Below are 20162 nucleotides of genomic sequence, written 5' to 3'. Positions count from 1 at the left end.
GGTGTGTTTACCAAGGGGTGTGTTTACCAAGGGGTGTATTTACCAAGGGGTGTGTTTACCAAGGGGTGTACCAAGGGGTGTGTTTACCAAGGGGTGTGTTTACCAAGGGGTGTATTTCCCAAGGGGTGTGTTTACCAAGGGGTGTTTTACCAAGGGGTGTATTTACCAAGGGGTGTGTTTACCAAGGGGTGTGTTTACCAAGGCTTGTATTTACCAAGGCTTGTATTTACCAAGGGGTGTATTTACCAAGGCTTGTATTTACCAAGGGGTATTTACCAAGGGGTGTATTTACCAAGGGGTGTACCAAGGGGTGTGTTTACCAAGGGGTGTGTTTACCAAGGGGCGTTTTACCAAGGGGTGTGTTTACCAAGGGGTGTGTTTACCAAGGGGTGTATTTACCAAGGGGTGTGTTTACACACAAGGGGTGTGTTTACACACAAGGGTTGTATTTACCAAGGCTTGTGTTTACCAAAGGTTTTGTTTACCAAGGGTTGTGTTTACCAAGGGTTGTGTTTATCAAGGGTTTTGTTTACCAAGGGCTGTGTTTACCAAGGGTTTTATTCACCAAGCGCTGTGTTTACCAAGCACAACCCTAACCCTTTGAAAGAGAAACAGAGTTACGTCTCACCTTCAGAAATCACGTCGGAACTGGGAAAGACAAAGAAACAAATTACTTTTCAATAGCAGATAGAAAAGGATAGAACAAAATCAGTTTCTCTGATAGGGTGATACCAAATAAATTAATGTGACAGTACCAGTTGGACAAATATGTGTGAACTGGAGACACATGATGAAACTGCAGCTGCTGCAATCTGGACCAAACGACTGCTGGAGGAGCTCAACGGGTCGAGCAGCGTCTGACTGTGGTTGCAAAGTCCTGACGCAGGAACAAAACCTGAAGCGTCGATCCTTCCCTCCACAGACGCTGCTCGACCTCCAGCAGTCGTTCTTTTATGTACACGTGTATGAACTAAATGGGCCGAATGGCCTGTTTGGGAGGTGGGGGTGGTTATAGATTTTATTTGATGTAAAATGGATTAATCCAACTCAGAATCTTCTGAGTGAAGGTAAGGATGAATTCATGAGGTGGAAGTTTTCAAATGTTGGCCCTCGCTCGGCATTCCTTTTCTATTCAATTATAAATGAGGTGGGAAAGTTCATTCACGAGATGTTTTCCCCCTGCAAATCAGAGCCCAAATGTGTTACAATATACACCAAAATGGCATTTTTATCAACAGATACCTGCTCACTGGCGGTTTTTACGAGGGGGTTTCCTCATGTTTTATGGAGAATGTTCTTTTTTTTCCGCTAATTATTTGAATTTCAGCGCCTTGGCAGAGGCGGCTCACGATGACTTTCCCGCCCCGATCGCGGCACCTGTGGAGCGTCCGCGAGGTCCTAGCGCCCGCCACCGCGTTGACAGTTGGACCCGGGATCCCGCGGTGCCTAGCAACCACCGGATCACCCTTCACTCACAGCACTGCGCGCTACGTTTATGCTGCACATCTTATCGCACTCTGATGTCTTAAAGCGTCGACCTGATGGGAATCTGTTGGATTATTGTGCCTGTTCCTGCATCAACAGCCGGGGGGAAGCGGTACCGAGCTAACCTCGTTAACAATGAAAGCATGAAATAATCTCCACCCTACTATAGTTACCCAACCAGGTGCAACTAAATTTAAAGTAGCTCTTTCTTCCCAATAACCCTTTCTGGCTTAAGTCCTCCCTCCACCGCCTAGAAACATAGAAAAGTAGGTGCAGGAGTAGGCCATTTGGCCCTTCGAGCCTGCACCGCCATTCAATATGATCATGGCTGATCATCCAACTCAGTATCCTGTACCTGCCTTCTCTCCATACCTCCTGATCCCTTTAGCCACAAGGGCAACATCTAACTCCCTCTTAAATATAGCCAACGAATTGGCCTCAACTACCTTCTGTGGCAGAGAATTCCAGAGATTAAATTTAAACTACAGTTTAAATTCCATTTGGAATATTTTGGAAGACCAAGAAACCAAGAACTAGCAGCAGCAATCTTGAGTACTAAAACGCTCGGGTGCCTGCCTACTCCATTGCATTGTTTGGGTGGAAACCCTCAGCAAGTCCATGTTTGGCGACCACTTTACATACCAACCACAAACTGACACAAAAAGCTGGGGTAACTCAGCGGGGCAGGCAGCATCTGGAGAGAAGGAATGGGTGATGTTTCGGGTCGAGACCTTTCTTCAGTCTGGGGCTAGTTTGAATAGGGCATCTTGGTCAGTATGGATGCCTTTTTCCATGCTGTATCTCAACAACTCCACATAAATAATTTTCATTGTGTTCAGCAAGGATGTTGCTGGTTGTCCTTAATATCTCAAGATAACATAATAATTCTCTTCAGTCTGAAGAAGGGTCTCGACCCGAAACATCACCCATTCCTTCTCTCCATAGATACTGCCTGTCCTGCTGAGTTACTCCAGCTTTTTGTGTCTATCTTCGGATTAAACCAGCATCTGCAGTTGCTTCTTACACACAAACTGACTTTTCAGAGTTTTGCACCCAAATTTGACTGCACTACACAATCCCTCCAACTACTTACGCCGAATGGTTGTTGGGCCAGAGGTCTCCCAAACGTCCATCGTATAATTTAGTTTTGGCACTAAACTGTGCAAGAGCTTGACTCAGTGCTGATACTGGTACCCCCTAAGTACCATCAACTCAGACTCAAAAGCATTCCAATTGTATTGCACATAGTCTTTTTTCCAGGGTAGGGGGATCAAGAACTAGTTAGTTCTCCAGAGATGCTGTCTGACCGACTGAGTTACTCCAGTTTTTGTGTCTAGCTTCTAGTTAGTTAGCTTATTGTCACATGAACAGAGAGCATGCTATCCAGTCAAATGGTACTATAAATGAATACAATAGATCATATTCTGAAACAAGGTACAGGTTTAAAATGAGAGGGAACTCGAAGGGAACTTGAGGGGCAACTTTTTTCATATAGTGGTTGATGGGTATATGAAATGAACGGCCAGGAGGAAGTGATTGAGGCTGGTTCAATAGCAACATTTAAAAGACATTTGGGCGGGTACATGGATAGGTAAGGTTTAGAGGGGTAGGCATGGGAAAATGGGACTAGCTTGAATAGGGCATCTTGGTCAGTATGGATGGATAGGGCCAAAGGCCCTTTTTCCATGCTGTATGACAACAGCTCTACATAAATAATTTTCATTATGTTCAGCAAAGATGTTGTTGGTTGACCTTAATATCTCAAGATAACATAATTTGTTTTAATGCAGATGCTATAAATCTGAAATAAATACAGAAGACACTCAGCATCTGTAAGAGAGAAAGCATGTCCAATGTTTGAGGTCAAAAAACCCTTGTCAACAACAACGTTCCTGATTCTGAAAGTTGTTACCAGTGCTTAGCCTCTCTGGTCAGCCTGTTCCTGCTAATATTTACCCATTAGTCCATTCCTGGCATTCAATGGAAATCGCTTTAGTTAAAAGTTGTGCCTTGCTGAAATTTCCTTAATGCTAGCATTGAATGAGCTTGCAAAACCAGTCAAATGTACTCCTCTTTGAAAATCAAAATAGCTGGGAATCTAAAGTCAAAATAGAAAATGCACAACTGGTCAGGACTCATCTGGGGGATTTAAATAGAGTTAAAGTTTCAGGTTTATCCTATGACTCTCTTTGCCCAGTTAAACCTGATTTAATTTATCATGTTCTCCAAACATTGCAGCAGCCAACACATACATAACAGCAGAAGATGCAGGAGTGGGACATTTAGACCCTCCGTTGTGGCAGATCTTTCCACTTCCCTGAACTAACTGAACACCTTGCTGTGGGAGATTGCAACCTTCACGTGGTCCACCCTGTTTCGACGAATGCAATCAACCTGGCGTGCACAAACAGAAGATCAAACAGAACAAGTTGTCTTACAACTTTAGGCTGTGCACGCCACACGCAAGAAGAAGACTGAATACCTTGATTCCTTTAATATCAAAAAATCTCTTAGTCACTCCCTTGAACATTCTCAGCAACTCAGCCTGCACACCGCTCTTAGGTAAAGAATTCCAAAGATTCATTACCCTCTGAGCAAATAATTTTTTTCACATCTCTGTCTTGACTGGCCCATCATTATTTTAAGACCCCTGTGATCCCCTGGTTTCAGGGAAATGTAATTCTGGAATCTACCATCTTAAATCTCAAAATGTTCCAAAATATTGTAAGGTAAAATGCAGCAGTTTAATCTAACAAAAGGTGATTCCAATAAAAAATAATTGGAAAAAGGAATAGGACTGGCAGAAATCAAACATTTTATTTAAGAATTAAAGCCAATAGCAGGAAAATACTTGAATGTTTAGCCAAAGATATATAAAACACACACCAGGAAGCTGAAAATATAATAGGGAGTAATAATCATAATTCCAAAGGGAGAAATCTAGTGCACTTACTGAATTCTTGAAAGAAGTATCAGAAAGTATAAGAGTTATGCAGTAATTGTATATATTTGGATAAAATGGCACATAGTACACTCTTGTGTAAGATTATGAATTCTAGAATCAAAGAAAAAACTAGAGAACATATTGAGGAATTGCAGATGCTAGTTTACACAAAAGGACATTTCATCACTAGAAAATATGTCAAGCTGGCTATAATACTGAAAACAGGCTTGTCCAAGAGAATAGTTCAAAGGCAGTTACTCAGTTGGCGAAAAGGCGGGAAATGGTATTACAAGAGAATCTTGGTCCGCTGTAAATTTATTTAAATAGGAAATCAAAGGTAAAACTTTTGATTGTACAATTAAAATATTAAGAAGCCACCATGTTGGGAATTGCATTTTATTCAGAGGACTTCAACAAATTGCAGGGAAAATATGAAAAACCTTTCAGAAATAGTATTAAATTGGCAAATTTAACTTCTGTATAGAACAGATACGACAGACAAAGATAAAGCATTTTGGTTGGCACAATTACAGAAACCTTATGAAAAATTAGTGTCTACATGGGTGAGGAGGGACATATATGCAAATAATTAAAGTTATCCACACAGATTAATTATACCATAAAATACAGGATAAAATTGAAGATCAGTAAAATTATGTGAAACTACGCATTAAGCATGTAAATGGTTCTGGTCATTTGGATTATAAAAGGACACAAAAATGCAAGAAAAAGTGAAAAGAGATTAAATGGAAATATAAAAGTTTAGCTAATAGAAACCAGGTGGAATGGGCTTGAGGAAAGTGAGGAATGAGTGCGACATGATGAAGACTAGGGTTATGAAAATGTTGGTCATGGTAGATGCAGAAACTTTTTCATATAAGCAAGACCAGAACTATGGGCCACGAATATAAAATATGAAATAGTCACTAACAAATCTCATAGAAAGTCAGGAGAAAATCTTTTACTAGAATGTTTACTAATTGTGGAGGTGACAATAATAAGGTGTAGTTGAAATAAATAAGGTGATATATTTAAAGAAAACAAAATAAACATATCAGAAATAAAAGCATATGAAGATATAATGGTGATGTGGCTAAAAATGGGTAATGGGAATCGCAAGTATTCACATATGTATCGCAAGTGTTGGACTCATTGAGCCACACAATTGTGCTTTAAATGGCATGTTCTGGCAAGTCCGCAAAATGATATTGTTTCTAAAGATTTTAGGACCTTAACAAAGGAGAGAATAGTAGAAAGACACATGGCATGGTGGAGGTGGCAGGGATATATAGAGCTTAGGACCTGGGCAGTTGAAGAAAATGCTTTCAAATGAAATAATAAGGAAATTCATGGGAGGTACATCTCAAAAGATTATGGGGCTGGAGGAAGTTACAGAGAAAGGGATTGGCAAACGACATGGAGTGATTTGAAATTAAGATAAGAATTTAAAACTCAAAGCATTGACAACCAATGTAGATCAATAAACACAGGGGTGAGGGGGGAATGGGAATTGATGCAAATTAGAGTACAAGCTACGGAGCTTTCTACGTTAAAGTTTATGGAGAGTGTGAAATTAGGACACCAGACAACATAGTATTGGATAGAAAATTTGGAAATTATAGGGAATATTGATCGAATTATTGAGATACTATTCCCCCTTGTAATGGTGTGGCTGAGCATGACATAGTTTAAGTTAATAAGATCATTTCAGTCAACAAATTATCATGATCCATGATTTATTGTTTGAAAGGGTGTAGTAGCTGATTCAAACATATCTTTCAAATGAGAATGGGATAAGTGCTCAGAAAGTCATTTGCGGGGCAAGAGAGAGGGAATTGGAATTAATTGGGTAGTTCCTTCAAAGAACCAGTACAAGCACAACGGTCCAAATTGTCTCCCAGTGTGCTATACAATTCCATGATACTGCAATACCAAATGGCCACTTGGACAGGCCTCCAAAGGTCACAGAAGCCCCTCGGAAATCATACTCAAGCATAATTTACCAGCTCAAGGAAAGATGGCTGTTGTTAGGGATGGGGGAGGTGAAAATGTGAAGGGAATAAAAATATTTTTAGAAGAAAAAACATCAAAAAGTTCAGGAATCTGAAATATTCATGAAGAAAAATGTTTGATTTACAGCGAGGAAGTAACAATCCGCAGAAGAAATTTTCACTGCACATGTAATGCACAGTAAGATATATCGGCACAATCGGGAGATTGGGAGCCCAGAGACTAACGAACGGCATTCAAAGAGCCCAAGCGAATTGATGGAGCTGCATTTCAGTTCAACACAGATTACTAACAAGTTATGAGCCAGGTATGGTAAATGTTAAAGGTGAACACATGATGGTATACATGAGTAAAAAAAGGAAAAAGGAAATATATCTGATTATTATTCACTCATTATGTGCATCTTATTCACATTAAGTTGTTATCAGGCAGACTGAGTAGTAACGAGAATGCCTATCATGAGCGGTGAGAAGCAATTCTTAACTGGGTCAGATTTGCATTATTATTTGCAGAGGGCTGCATAGCTTCAAAAGGATGTTGATAGCACTGACTGAGTGCAGAAATTCTTCTTCTTCGCAGTCCTTCAGAATTAAGGATGACTTCCTTGCACTGCGGTTCCTAACCAATGTCGAATCCTTAATCACTGCCGCAGGTGAAGTAGGTGACAGGAAGTATGCAGGTGGTTTGAGAATGGGTGGACTCCTTGCACCATCCCCACCGAATTTCTGAGTGGTCTTAACATGTGGTCTTTATGGTCTTAATGTGTTTCCAAATGCCCTTTATGTTAAGTGGCCATGGGCTAAAGATTCCCACAAGTCGGTGGGGATAATACACTTTTTCAAGGAAGCTTTAAATAATCCTTAAAATGTAACATTTGTACTCAGGTAATTCTCTTGCCGTGACAATATTCAGAATAGGTTATCGGCTTCAAGAATACGGGATCAGGCAAACAATGGGGCTCATGGGAACCAATTGAGTTTTGGGCCTCAAAATGTCACTGGTGTCACTTTGAAGGAACTACCCAATTAATTCCACTGATTTGCTTATTCTACCAGTGTATTTGGATGATTTTGCAGAGATACCATTGGTGGTATCTCTGATACCATTGGTGGTATCTCTGTGTGGAAACAAAGAACTGCAGATGCTGCTTGACACAAAAGGACACAAAGAGTTGGGGAAGTTGCCAATGTATGCCTGAGACAAGGACTGTTCGACATAACCGACGAAAAGGTGGGCATAGCTGGAGCCGATGCAAGTGCCCATAGCAACCATGCATTGTTCTGCCTCTCCTCTCTCCCAGCTTTCTTCACACTCCCTCCCCTACAATCAGTTTGAAGAAGGGCCCGACCCAAAACATCACCTATCAATCTTCTCCAGAAATGCTGCCTGGCCCGCTGAGTTAGTCCTACACTTTGTGTTTGTTTGGTGGTGTCTCTCCAGTGCTTTGAGGTGCCTGATGGAATGAATCCACGTCTCAGAAGTATACAGCAGGAGAGGGGTCCGTGTTCCCCACTTTATATCAGTTTGGAGGTTCAACACTTTATTCCTCAGTCTCCCATTGGTAAATTTCATAATCAGTGTCTACCTTGATTGTGAGGAGTCTTTACAGATATAAGAGGTAGCCCATCTTTCCCAGGATCTCATTATGGATTATCTACTGTCTAAAGGCAATGTTTATTTTATGGATGAAAAGTGTGAAGTCCATGTTCTCTCGTGCTGCAGTAAAAGAGTCATCAAATTGGAGCTTCTTCTTAGAAGGTGCACATGAGCAAGTGTGATCTAGGTGATACAACTTACGGGCGAGGTTGAGGTGACCTTGGTATTGGAGTGGAGGCAACAAGGGATGAACATTTCCCATTTGTCCAGTAAATTAGTTCCACTCCAGCCAGAAGCTTGAGGTAGCTTACAGCATTGCAGCAAGTAAGATTGAGAAAGGTTTTGGAATAATGATGCAGCCCTGCTTGATGCCAGTTCGCACAGGATTGGGTCTGTTGGGGATTCTTTGACTAAGATCACAGCTTGGAACAAACACGATATGCAGATGAAAATTTTGCAAACCGCCACAAATGAGAAAGATGCTAAACAATCTTATTTGATTGCTTCAGCGAAGTGCAAAAATGCCATGTAAAGAAATTACATTGATATTTTCAACACGAAAACTAGAGATATACTCCACATGAGCTAACTTCTGCTATACTTCAGCTAATTTTGTCAACATTCTTTAAAACAATTAAGAATCAATTCAAAATGTTATGTTTTGAGTTAAGGATCATAAGATATTTTAAGAAAAAAAAAGGTTGATAAACCTTTTCATCTTCTCAAAATATCTCTCAATCCTTTCTCTCTCAACTCAGTTACATCTATAATGCTTTTAAACTGCCTGTTGTGATAAACATAGAAACATAGAAATTAGGTGCAGGAGTAGGCCATTCGGCCCTTCGAGCCTGCACTGCCATTCAATATGATCATGGCTGATCATCCAACTCAGTATCCCGTACCTGCCTTCTCTCCATACCCCCTGATCCCCTTAGCCACAAGGGCCACAACTAACTGCCTCTTAAATATAGCCAATGAACTGGCCTCAACTACCTTCTGTGGCAGAGAATTCCACAGATTCACCACTCCCCTGTTAACATATTCCACAAGTTGTTTAAACTTTAGATGAAAATCTTTGCTTGAAACATTTTTCAACTAACTTCTTTATGTTAAGTGATTCCCTATTGTATATAAACTTTTCAGTTTAGGAATATTGCATGGTCACTTCTGTTTACCCTTTCTTAAATTTAAGTCAGTTCACCGTGAATGCTCCATTTTCACAGCAAAAAAAAGAGCAAACCCTATCAAAATCTTTACTGATTATTTTATCTGAGGTCTCTATCTATTTCTCATCTACATGTTTTCCAGGTATTCACAGTAATCTGGTCATCACATCTCTGCATTATCTTAAATATGTTACACTACTTATTGAATGTCCAACTGGGTTAAAGTTTCCCACAAAAATAAAATACTAAATTTAAGGAAGACTGAAATAATTTATTCTACCCCAAACCTTATTTCTTAACCTCCATTTCTATCCCAGAAACTGTTTGACGCCAGGATGTGTGAAGGAGGGGTATGAATGAATGATTAAGTTTATTGGCCAAGTATTCACATACAGGGAATTTGCCTTGGTGCTCTGCCCGCAAGTGACAACATGACATACAGTAACAGTTAGGAATGACACATAAAACATTAAACATTAATAATAAAACATTATCAAGCAGAGATACCCTACCCCACCCTGCCAAATAACCATTCGAAAATGTACAGAAACATTTGCTCTTACAAATGTTTAACATTTTAAATTCCTGTACACACACAACTCCTATAAAGAGGCTTAAAATATTTCATTATATTAGAAATTGTATTTAAAATCAAGTTGTTGTTGTTCTAACTTGTTTTCTTTGGAAAAGGGGATACAGGAAGGACATAGCCTGTCAATGATGTACTTATCTTCAATTGTATAGTAAACCACAGAATATATTAGGTTTTTCTTAATGCACAAGGAGAATAACCAAATTAAAAAACCCCAAAAGAGCATAGCAATTAATGGTTTACTTAACTAAGAATTAATATTTATCCATAATAAAGCATTACCAAAAGGACCTAAAAATGAATTGGATCGTTTCCACAGCTCAGAGCTCCAAGGACATTGGTCAAGACTTTTCAGTGCATTTTACAACAATAAGGTACCGTTGAATTGTAGCCACCATTGTGGGAAACATGGCAGCCAGGTTATGCACAAATTCCCTTCCTTTCCCTTCTGTCTTCTTGGACTGTTGGTCAACCTCAAGAGAAAATTTGCAAGGAACCTACTCCCAACCATTCAGTAAGAGCTGCCAGAAGCCCACTGGGTGATCAATTGAATAGCTCCTCCTGCAGTTTGAAATGTTTGTAAATTCAACCATGCAGCAAAGATTGTGAACTGAGGCAGATTAAGATAACCCTGCATATCATCTCCATGTTCCCTCTTCGGGTGCTGTGAATGATGGAACTTGACAATGAGTCTTCATCAATTGTTCAGTTGTGCACAGCAGAACATGATCCAGTCTTTGCTAACGGGTGCAAACATACTGTGGGAGCCATTTATGTTGAGGCTAGCTGCTGTTAGCATATTATATTATTTTGTCTAGATATATCTTGGACACTTGGGGGGCGGTCATTAGATGCACAGAGTGGTGTAAATATATGGACATAGGGGACAGGAAGTGACAGACACAGGGAGGGAGAGCATACAGTTCTCACCAGACCAGGGACAGAACAGCCAGCTACAACTTGCATGCAGTATAAGGAATACCTGGTACGTTCATCTCTTTGTTTGTACAACTACTTCAATAAACAACCAATGAAACTGGAAATAACGACTGGAAGATCTGTTCTATTAGGTCTGCGTAAGATCACTCCTACTTACCTGTGTAGTTATTGCAACTGGGAAAGAGGTCACTGGATAAGTTGGAAATTTGCCATTACACATAGAGAGTTACACACTGATTCATACCCTTAAACAAATAAAGTACAGAGATGTTTGGTTTGGTTGATTATTGTGTATTCTGAGATACAGTGAACAACATTGTGTGTTGTCCAGTTGAACCATACCATACATTAATACAATCAAACCATACACAGGAAATGCAAAAAGGAAAATACCAGAATGCAGTGTTATGGTGTTACTATTCCAGGGACAAAGATACAATTACAAAGAAAGTACAGATTAAAAAGAAGTACAAAATCCACAATGAGCTAGGTTGCAATATCAGGATTACATCCTAGCTTAAGAAATGATGCAATGAGACATGTTTACAATTAATAGGATGAGTTTCCATTTGTGCTTGATTTGGATATTACAGCCACTCAACAATTCACTCCATAAGAACATTACTCGAATTCCTTCTGATTCAGAGTTTGTCTGTTTTCCTTCATTTCAGAATCCATAGCTGCTATATACCTGTTGCCCTTGACTTTCTAAGGGAATTGATGCTAAAGAATCCTTGGTAAGTTATTCCACTGCATTACATGGATGATGTGCTGCGTCCAGAGTGTGCTCGTGGTAGAGGCAGTGCATCAAGTGAGCTACTTTGTTTTGGATGGTGTCAAGCTTCTTGAGTGTTATTGCAGCTGCACTTTATCAGGCAAGAGGAAATCATTCCATCGCACTCCTAGCTTGTGCTTTATAGGTGGTTTAGGGAGGTAGGAGATGAATCCATTATGAAGGGAGTTGTAGCAAAACCAGAGTGGTTTTGTAAAAGGAATATCATGTTTGTCAATGTTATTGGAATTCTTTGAGGATGAAATGAGGAATGGGAAATGAAATGAGAAATGGAAGCTAGTAAATACAGTATATTTTCATTTCCAAAAGGCATTTCATATTGTAAAACATAAAATGTATACAGGATATGAGGACTTAGGCTTATGTAAAATGTATAAGAATATGGATAATGGATTGGCTAACTAATGAAAAATGTAAATAAAAACAGAAAATGCAGGAAACACTCAGAACGTCCAGCAGCATCTGTGGAAAGAGAACCAGTTAACTTTTTAAGTCGCGAACCTTTCATCAGATGAAGGGTTCTGAACCTGAAGCATTAATTATTTCTCTTTCCACAGGATGCTGCCCGACCCGCAGTGTACTTCCAGTATTTTCCAGTGTCATTGCATGGCATTTATGCTCCACAAAGATAATGTGCTGCTTCCCAGCCCGTGCCTGAATGTTATTCAGGTCTTGCTATAAGCAGACTCAGGTTGATTCATTATGTGAACAGTTGAGAGAGGAACCAAACTCTGCAACTATTAGCAAACACCCCTATCATTTTTCATAGCAAAAAGATCATTCATGAAGTAGCAAAAAGTGGTTGGAATAAGATCTGTGTTAAGGGACTCCTGGAGCAATGTTCTTGAGTTGAGATGATCTGGGGTTGAAATGATTGATTTCCATCAACCATATTCATTTCCCATTGTGCCATAAATCCAGTCATTTGAGACTTTCTTTCCCAATTAAATTAGTTCAATTTTAATTTGGGCTTCTTGATATCTTACTCAGTCAAATGCTGCCTCGAGGACAGAGACTTCTTCCTCTCCTCTGTAATTCAGCTCCCTATCTATATTTTGGACCAAGGCTGCCCAGTAGCATTGTTGCGTAGTCTTCCTTTCATATTACAGGATACAAATAATATTGGAGGGTAGCTAATGTTATCCCACTTTTCAAGAAAGGAGGGAGAGAGAAAGCAGGGAATTATAGACCAGTTAGCCTGACATCCATGGTGGGGAAGATGCTGGAGTCGATTATCAAAGATGCAATTGCGGCGCATTTGGATAGCAGGAACAGGATCGGTCCAAGTCAGCATGGATTTACGAAGGGGAAATCAAGCTTGACAAATCTTCTGGAATTTTTTGGGGATGTAACAAGTAAAATGGACAAGGGAGAGCCAATAGATGTAGTGTAACTGGACTTTCAGAAAGCCTTTGATAAGATCCCACACAGAAGATTAGTGGGCAAAATTAGAGCACATAGTATTGGTATTGACATGGATAGAAAATTGGTTGGCAGACAGGAAACAAAGAGTAGCGATTCACTGGATGCATGCAAAAGAGAGTTAGATAAAGCTCAGGGCCAGCGGAATCAAGGGGTATGGGGAGAATCGGCAGGAACGGGGTACTGATTGTGGATGATCAGCTATGATCACATTGAATGGCGGTGCCGGCACGAAGGGCCGAATGCCCTACCCCTGCACCTATTGTCTATGTATCTATGGATCTTTTTTTTATATAATTATGTGTAGAATCTGTCATTATCATTTTAAACTCAATTCCACTAATCAGCCTAATGTTCTACTAGAAAGCAAGCGTAACTAGTGATTTTGTCTTGTGTTGGGGCAGGATATTATTATTTGCCCCTGTTTTGATCAAGGCTCCCTCTGGTTTATACAGGTGAAGTTCTAAGGTGCATCATCAGTTATCTCGGTGCACAACGAGCCTTATCCTGTTCAGTGTTGTCCACATGCTCCAGGGCACATTGAAGCTCAGCTCGTAGGAGACAACAACCCGGCTGCTCAACACCTGGCTTGAGATCTAACTATTCCTTTGGTTTATGTTTCATTTGCAAGAGAAAGATAGGAGAGTGATATTTGAAAGAATTACTAATCACTGATCTAGAACTTTTTTACATGCCTTATCTTTGGTGGTAGGGAGGGAAATTTAATTGTAGTATTCAAAGGAAGCTGCATAAGAATCTGAAATAAAAAATAAAACTGCAAGGCTACATGGAGAGGTACAATGAAGTGACAATAGCTGGATAGTTCTTAATAAAGCCAGTACAAATGCCATGGAAATCTTTCCGTACCATACTGATTCTGTGATTCTGTGTCTTTCTACCTGGGTTTTCAACCACCATTAGTTTTGAAACAGCTGATCAACTCACTGGGGACATCCAGTGTGATTGTGATAAAAGTTATATATTTCTTCTCTTCCATCCTGACCTCTGTTCTGCCCTTGACATGATTGGCCATGTTGTCCTTCTTGAATGCCTCTTGCTGGTTATCCAGCTGATCTCAGGGAAATGCCTGGGCAAAGTCAAAGACAGATACTCACCTACAATGGCTTCTCTCCCATTATCCATGCTATTACCCCTGGTAACTCTTAAAGAATACATCCTTAATCCTCCTCCTATTTCCCATTCAATGCTATTGCCAATCAATATCATTTGAAGACAAAGTTTGCTGACGTCCAGTTCTACTACACCACCACTTTGTTTGACCCAACATTATCTGACTGGTGCATTCAACACTCATTGTGCAGAGATATCCTTTCATCCTATCACTATTTCTATTACCAAACTACTGATTCCAGCCAATTTCCTGGCAACTATCTGAAGTTTAACAAGCTAGCTGAAGTTGCAAACCTTAGTGTCTTGTTTGCCCTGAGGTGAACATTGGTTCACATACCCTGACTATTATTAAAAACCGACCATTTCCACATCTGACATCGCTGCCTCTATCCTTGCCTCAGCTCATCTGTTCTTGAAAGCTTCTCGTCTGCTTATCTTCACTTTAGTCTTGACTATTCTTGCATATTCCTGCTTAGCCTTGTACATTATCTCCTTCATAACTTGAGATTATTATGGTTCCCATGTCCTAGAAAACATTGCTTAGTTAAGCAATTAGATTCAGATTCAGATTCAGATTCAATTTTAATTGTCATTGTCAGTGTACAGTACAGAGACAACGAAATGCATTCAGCATCTCCTTTGAAGAGCGACATAGCAAACAATTTGAATAAAAAAAATAATAAGTGTCGGGGGGGGGGGTGGTGATTGGCAGTCACCGAGGTACGTTGTTTAGTAGAGTGACAGCCGCCGGAAAGAAGCTGTTCCTCGACCTGCTGGTTCGGCAACGGAGAGACCTGTAACGCCTCCCGGATGGTGTAGGAGGGTAAACAGTCCATGGTTGGGGTGAGAGCAGTCCTTGGCGATGCTGAGCGCCCTCCGCAGACAGCGCTTGCTTTGGACAGACTCAATGGAGGGGAGCGTGGAACCGGTGATGCGTTGGGCAATTTTCACCACTCTCTGCAATGCCTTCCGGTCAGAGACAGAGCAGTTGCCATACCATACTGTGATGCAGTTGGTAAGGATGCTCTCGATGGTGCAGCGGTAGAAGTTCAGCAGGATCTGAGGAGACAGATGGACCTTCTTCAGTCTCCTCAGGAAGAAGAGACGCTGATGAGCCTTCTTGATCAGAGTAGAGGTATTGTGGGTCCAAGAGAGGTCATCGGAGATGTTGACTCCCAGGAACCTGAAGCTAGAAACAATGGATGGGGTGTGCGTGCCGCCTCTGGACTTCCTGAAGTCTACAATGAGCTCCTTGGTCTTCTTGGAGTTAAGGGCCAGGTTGTTGTCAGCGCACCATGCTGCTAAGTGCTGGACCTCCTCCCTGTAGGCCAGCTCATCGTTGTTGCTGATGAGGCCAATCACCGTTGTATCATCTGCATACTTGATGATGGTGTTAGTACCATGTACAGGTGTGCAGTCATAGGTGAAGAGGGAGTAGAGGAGGGGGCTCAGCACACAGCCCTGAGGAACGCCGGTGTTCAGGGTGAGGGTTGAAGAGGTGTGCTTGTCTAACCTCACAGACTGGGGTCTGTTGGTTAGAAAGTCCAGTATCCAGTTGCAGAGGGAGGGGTCGATGCCCAGGTTACCGAGTTTGGTGATCAGTTTTGATGGAATAATGGTGTTGAATGCTGAGCTGTAATCGATGAAAAGCAATTATTCCATTTTTAAATTAATATTCGGGTTTCCAAATATCTTCATAGCTCATTCCCCTTCATTTCGAGTACCTCCTCCCGACCTGCATTCATCAGAGGGTATTCAAGAGGTACAATTTCTTGAATAACTGACATTTTATTCTCTCCACCATTCCACCATGAATTACTCCAGTGTTCCATAATTGCTCAGGCATGATGGTGCATCAATTGGTGCTGCTACTTCACAGCTCCAGGGACGTAGGTTCAATCCTGACCTCAGGTATTGTCTGTGCAGAAATTGCATGTTCTCTCTGCGCTCATGTGGATTTCTTTCACGTGCTCTGGTTTCCTCTTTCCCCCCTCTCCCCCTCTCCAAAAACATTCTGGTAGGTTAATTAGCAACTGTAAATTACCATTTGGTGTAAGTTAAGGGCAGAAAAAATCAAGGGAGAATTGATGGATTAATGGGCTTGCATGGGAAATAGTCCATTGCAGGGGATTGGGAGATGAGAAGAAGAAGAATTAGACTAATAGAACATAGAACGCCCTTCGGCTGACAATACCTGTGCTGAACATAATGACAAATTAAATTAAATGTCTGCCCACACTTGAACTAAACACCTTAATTCCTTGCATATCCATTTGCTTATTAAAAAAACTCTTAAATCCAAGTTGGTCCAACCTCTTTATGGGTCATACCATCAAATCCAGGCAGCATTCTGGTGAATCTCTTCTGCACTTTCTCCAAAGCATCCACGTTCATCCTGCAAAACTGCACATAATATCAATGCGATTGTCCCCTATAGACCAGTTGAGACAAATGATCACCTATGTCGTTATACATATTACTTAAGATGTCTTTGAATTGAATTGAATACTTTATTGTCACATGTGACAAGTCAGTGAAATTCTTTGCTTGAATAGCCAAGGTAGTCGCCCATAAAGGGTGCTTACAAAGTTACAAAATCTGGAAGCACAAAATTAAAAATGAAACAAAATCCCTCCCCAAACTAGCTTCTCTGAATATTTTCCAATTGTGGAGATGATTTCTGATTATTTAACACGAGAACAGAAAAGTGTACTTTAATAAAATTTGGAAAAAAATACAATAAATATTTTTTCTTCCAATTAAATTTGAGGCTTTAAGTAATGAGTGCCAAATGTTATGAAGGGTTCTGATAAATGCTGGTTATTCTATTTGCGGGACTAATTTAGGAGTGAAGCTTTTCCTTGCTGAGCTGGTGCTCTGAGTTGCAGTGTAGCTATAGAAAGGATTTTTTTTTCCTTCCCCAGCCTTGCCTGTGTCAGTTCAGCTTTCACAGTGGATTTAAACAGCAATGAGGAACCGCCTCACTCCCATTGGTTCGATGCACACGGGGCGGGGTGGTGATGCTGTCTATCAGCTCACGATTCTGCAGTCTGAGTGGCCAGGGGAAATTGCAAATGACTCATTCATGCCATATAAATGCCCTAAACCTTCTTACTGCTCGCAGTGTCAGTGCAGGAAGAAGAGGGAAGGCGTATTGTGGGTTGGGAACATATACACACACACAGGCACTCAGAAAAAGGCGAAGGTTCTCTGCCGAGCAGTGCTCCCCTCCCGCCCCAGTACAGGACTGGATTTTTGTTTGTGTGTGGGGGCAACTAACAAAAAGTGGCTTGTTCATTGAGTGGAGAACCAACGGCGGTCGGTCATGATGGATTGTGCCGTCAATGCACAAAGCTTGATCACAATCTCTCTCCGCAAAATCCACAATTCGAGAACTCAGAGAGGAGGCATCAAGCTTCACAAGAACCTCCTGGTCTCCTATGTGCTCCGAAACGCCCGGCAAGTCTACATGAGCGAGAAGTACGCCGAGATCTACGGCATGCACCAGTACGAGGAGGTACACGACATGTTAGACATCTCGGGAGAGATCCAAGGCAATCACCCGCTCGAAGTGGTGGAAGAGATGGTGGAGACAAACAGCGGCCAAGGGGAGAACGTCTGCAGCCCGCTCGACCACCAGCCCGGCCACCTGCACACTCAACTCAGTAAGGACGCGGAACCTGAGCACCCTCTATACCGGCTCTCTTGCTCGGCTTCGTACCCAGGCACGAACTATGAGCCGTCGGGAGGTGGTGGCGTTGGTGGGACCCACTGTACCAAGACCACAGTGCTGGATCTGGACACTCACACGGTCACCACGGTGGACAACGGCTACCTCCAAGACTGCGCCTGTTGTTGCGCTAGCACTACCGGCGGCAGGAAGCGCAAGTCGGACTCGAGCAGTAGCTTTTACCCAAACGAAGCAGAAGACTTTTCTTCGCCGGTTAAGCGAGTCCGGTTCGAAGACTACTCTAGCGCCGGTCAAACCTTGGACTGCACGGACCCTTCCAACATATCCAACCTTATCTCCATCTTCGGCTCGGGCTTCTCCGGCTTGGTGAGCCGGGCGGACTCGGAGCAGTTGCTTCAGTCAGAAGTCAAACAGAACGGGCAATTGTGCAGCAAACAGGCGCTCGCCAGTTTAGGGGCATGGACTAGAGCGATCGTGGCTTTTTGAGCGCTTTCCTGTGTGTGTGTGTGTGTGTGTATGTGTGTGGGTGTGTGTATGTGTGTGTGTGCGCGATGCGTGTGCTTGTGCTGTGTTTATTATTTTTATACTGTAACAAGCAGAACAAATCTGGACCACACTTCCAACTGGAGACAAATGTGTTGTTTTTTTTTTGTTTTGGAGGTTCGGAACTTTAAAAGCATAGCAACTTAAAAAGTCAATCGTTTACAATGTAAGACTTGGAGGTCAGCAACCCCACGACCCCTCCCCCGGAAATTGGATGATCGACTTGCGTAAATCTTTGATGGGGTTGGGGATGTAGAATGAGGGTTTTTTTCCCTCTAGAGCTAAAAAACGAGAAGCCACGGATTTTGAGTGCCACTTTTTTCCAAACCAGCGCGAAATTGGTGTCGCTTTAAGAGGAGCGCTGTCCCTTTAAATGGTGTCAGACTCCCTGACGCCAGGGATCGTCGCCGTTGGGTTGAATGGGGGCGGGGGGAAGCTGGCGGCGTCACGTGACCCGGCCCTGCGCTTTTAAAGGAGACATGCACCGACTCTCCACAATGCGGAATTAAATTGATCTTGTGGCGCAACTTTTTTTATCCCGAACACGTCTCCTTTTAATATTCAGCAGACTTCTAAACGTTTCCTAAATTTTAACTTTTTTATTTGAGATAACGAGACTTCAAATTGCATTAACTTCTACTCCCTTTTGGGAGTGGTGGGGCCCATTGGCTCGCTATTGTTTTAAATGTTGGTTTTCCTGCATTGGGAGCACTTTTTAAACGCTGTTTCTGAAATTATTTTCATTCCGCGTTTTTTTTTAACGATGGCGAAACATCAACCAATTATAATTTGGAAAGATATTTACCCCTTTGTTAAAACTTTAACGCGCGCAATGTGAATCGCGAACAATTCGTCCAAAGTGTATTTGAAATTACAATAGTGGAAGACTTGTAATGTTGATTCTCCTGTGCGTTTGCTACGAATTTTAAATGCAGAGCACTGAAACAGTGTAGTGATTTCTATTTTAAAGTCGATATTGCGCCGGTAACATCCCACCTAACATGGAAAAGTCACCCGTCTGACTGGTCTGCATAGTATTTTAACGCAGAATGATTTCCTACACATTCCCACTCCTAAATTAAACTTTCATCTGGTTATAGTCGTGGGCTGTAGTCATTGAAACGGCGCGATGTGATGGATGCGGATTAAAACGCTACTTCAGACGAGCATTAGTCCAGATCAAGGTTGCAATTTTTATTTTTGCATTTTGTAAATAGAACAGTTCTTTTCCCCCCCCCCCCCTTGATTAGTCTGGTTCCAAAAGCTTTTCAACGTTTTGTTTTGTCGTCGAGCAGTTCAACACAGTAAACCTTTTAACGTGAGCGTGCAGTTAAATGGTGAGGCTGTTAACAGTGTTTCCATTTTATGAATCGGTAAACTGAACGAAATGTTACCCGATGCAAAATTTCTTGCCAAAGTTTGTTTGGCGAAGCCTTTTGTTGTAAAAAGGTGTTAAGGCTCAAAGTTTTTAATGAAACGTTTATAGCGTGTAACTGACCAGTTTTAATTTGGGAGGTTTCATCTGTCAACATCATCTCTACTGTGTTTGTATCTGTACTTTTGTGCTTTTAATAAACAGTATATCATTACCTACTTGAACGGTTGATCCTTTTAGTGCACAACTATTTTAAAGAATCTTTGCGTTCCTTTCAAACTTGTGTCAATTCCCTAGCCGTGCGTTTGCAAAGTGTGCGCTTTTTGCTTCAAACCGCTGTGCTGCGTCTTAAAAGGTTACATTGAGAACCGGTGTATTTTTGAGTTTAAAAGATTAAGGAAGGGTTCTGATTGAGATCTGGAGTGAAATTTGTGTTGACAAATTTACTTGGTGGGATCAAGGCGACTAAATGTGA

The 20162-nt window shown here is 41.5% G+C and overlaps 1 protein-coding gene across 1 annotated transcript; it reads left to right on the top strand.

The window, feature by feature from the left end:
• The first annotated feature begins 17213 nt into the window (after nucleotides 1–17213).
• ier5l (immediate early response 5-like) lies at nucleotides 17214–19901 on the top strand. Its single transcript, XM_055660258.1, has one exon. It carries the CDS (start codon nucleotides 17404–17406, stop codon nucleotides 18253–18255), a length of 852 nt encoding a protein of 283 aa, XP_055516233.1. The 5' UTR covers nucleotides 17214–17403; the 3' UTR covers nucleotides 18256–19901.
• The last annotated feature ends 261 nt before the right edge of the window (nucleotides 19902–20162 follow it).

Source organism: Leucoraja erinacea, chromosome 31 (assembly GCF_028641065.1).
Source record: "Leucoraja erinacea ecotype New England chromosome 31, Leri_hhj_1, whole genome shotgun sequence".
Classification (NCBI taxonomy): Eukaryota; Metazoa; Chordata; class Chondrichthyes; order Rajiformes; family Rajidae; genus Leucoraja; species Leucoraja erinaceus.
Note: the sequence above shows the minus strand (reverse complement) of the source record. Positions and strands in the feature narration are given on the sequence as shown.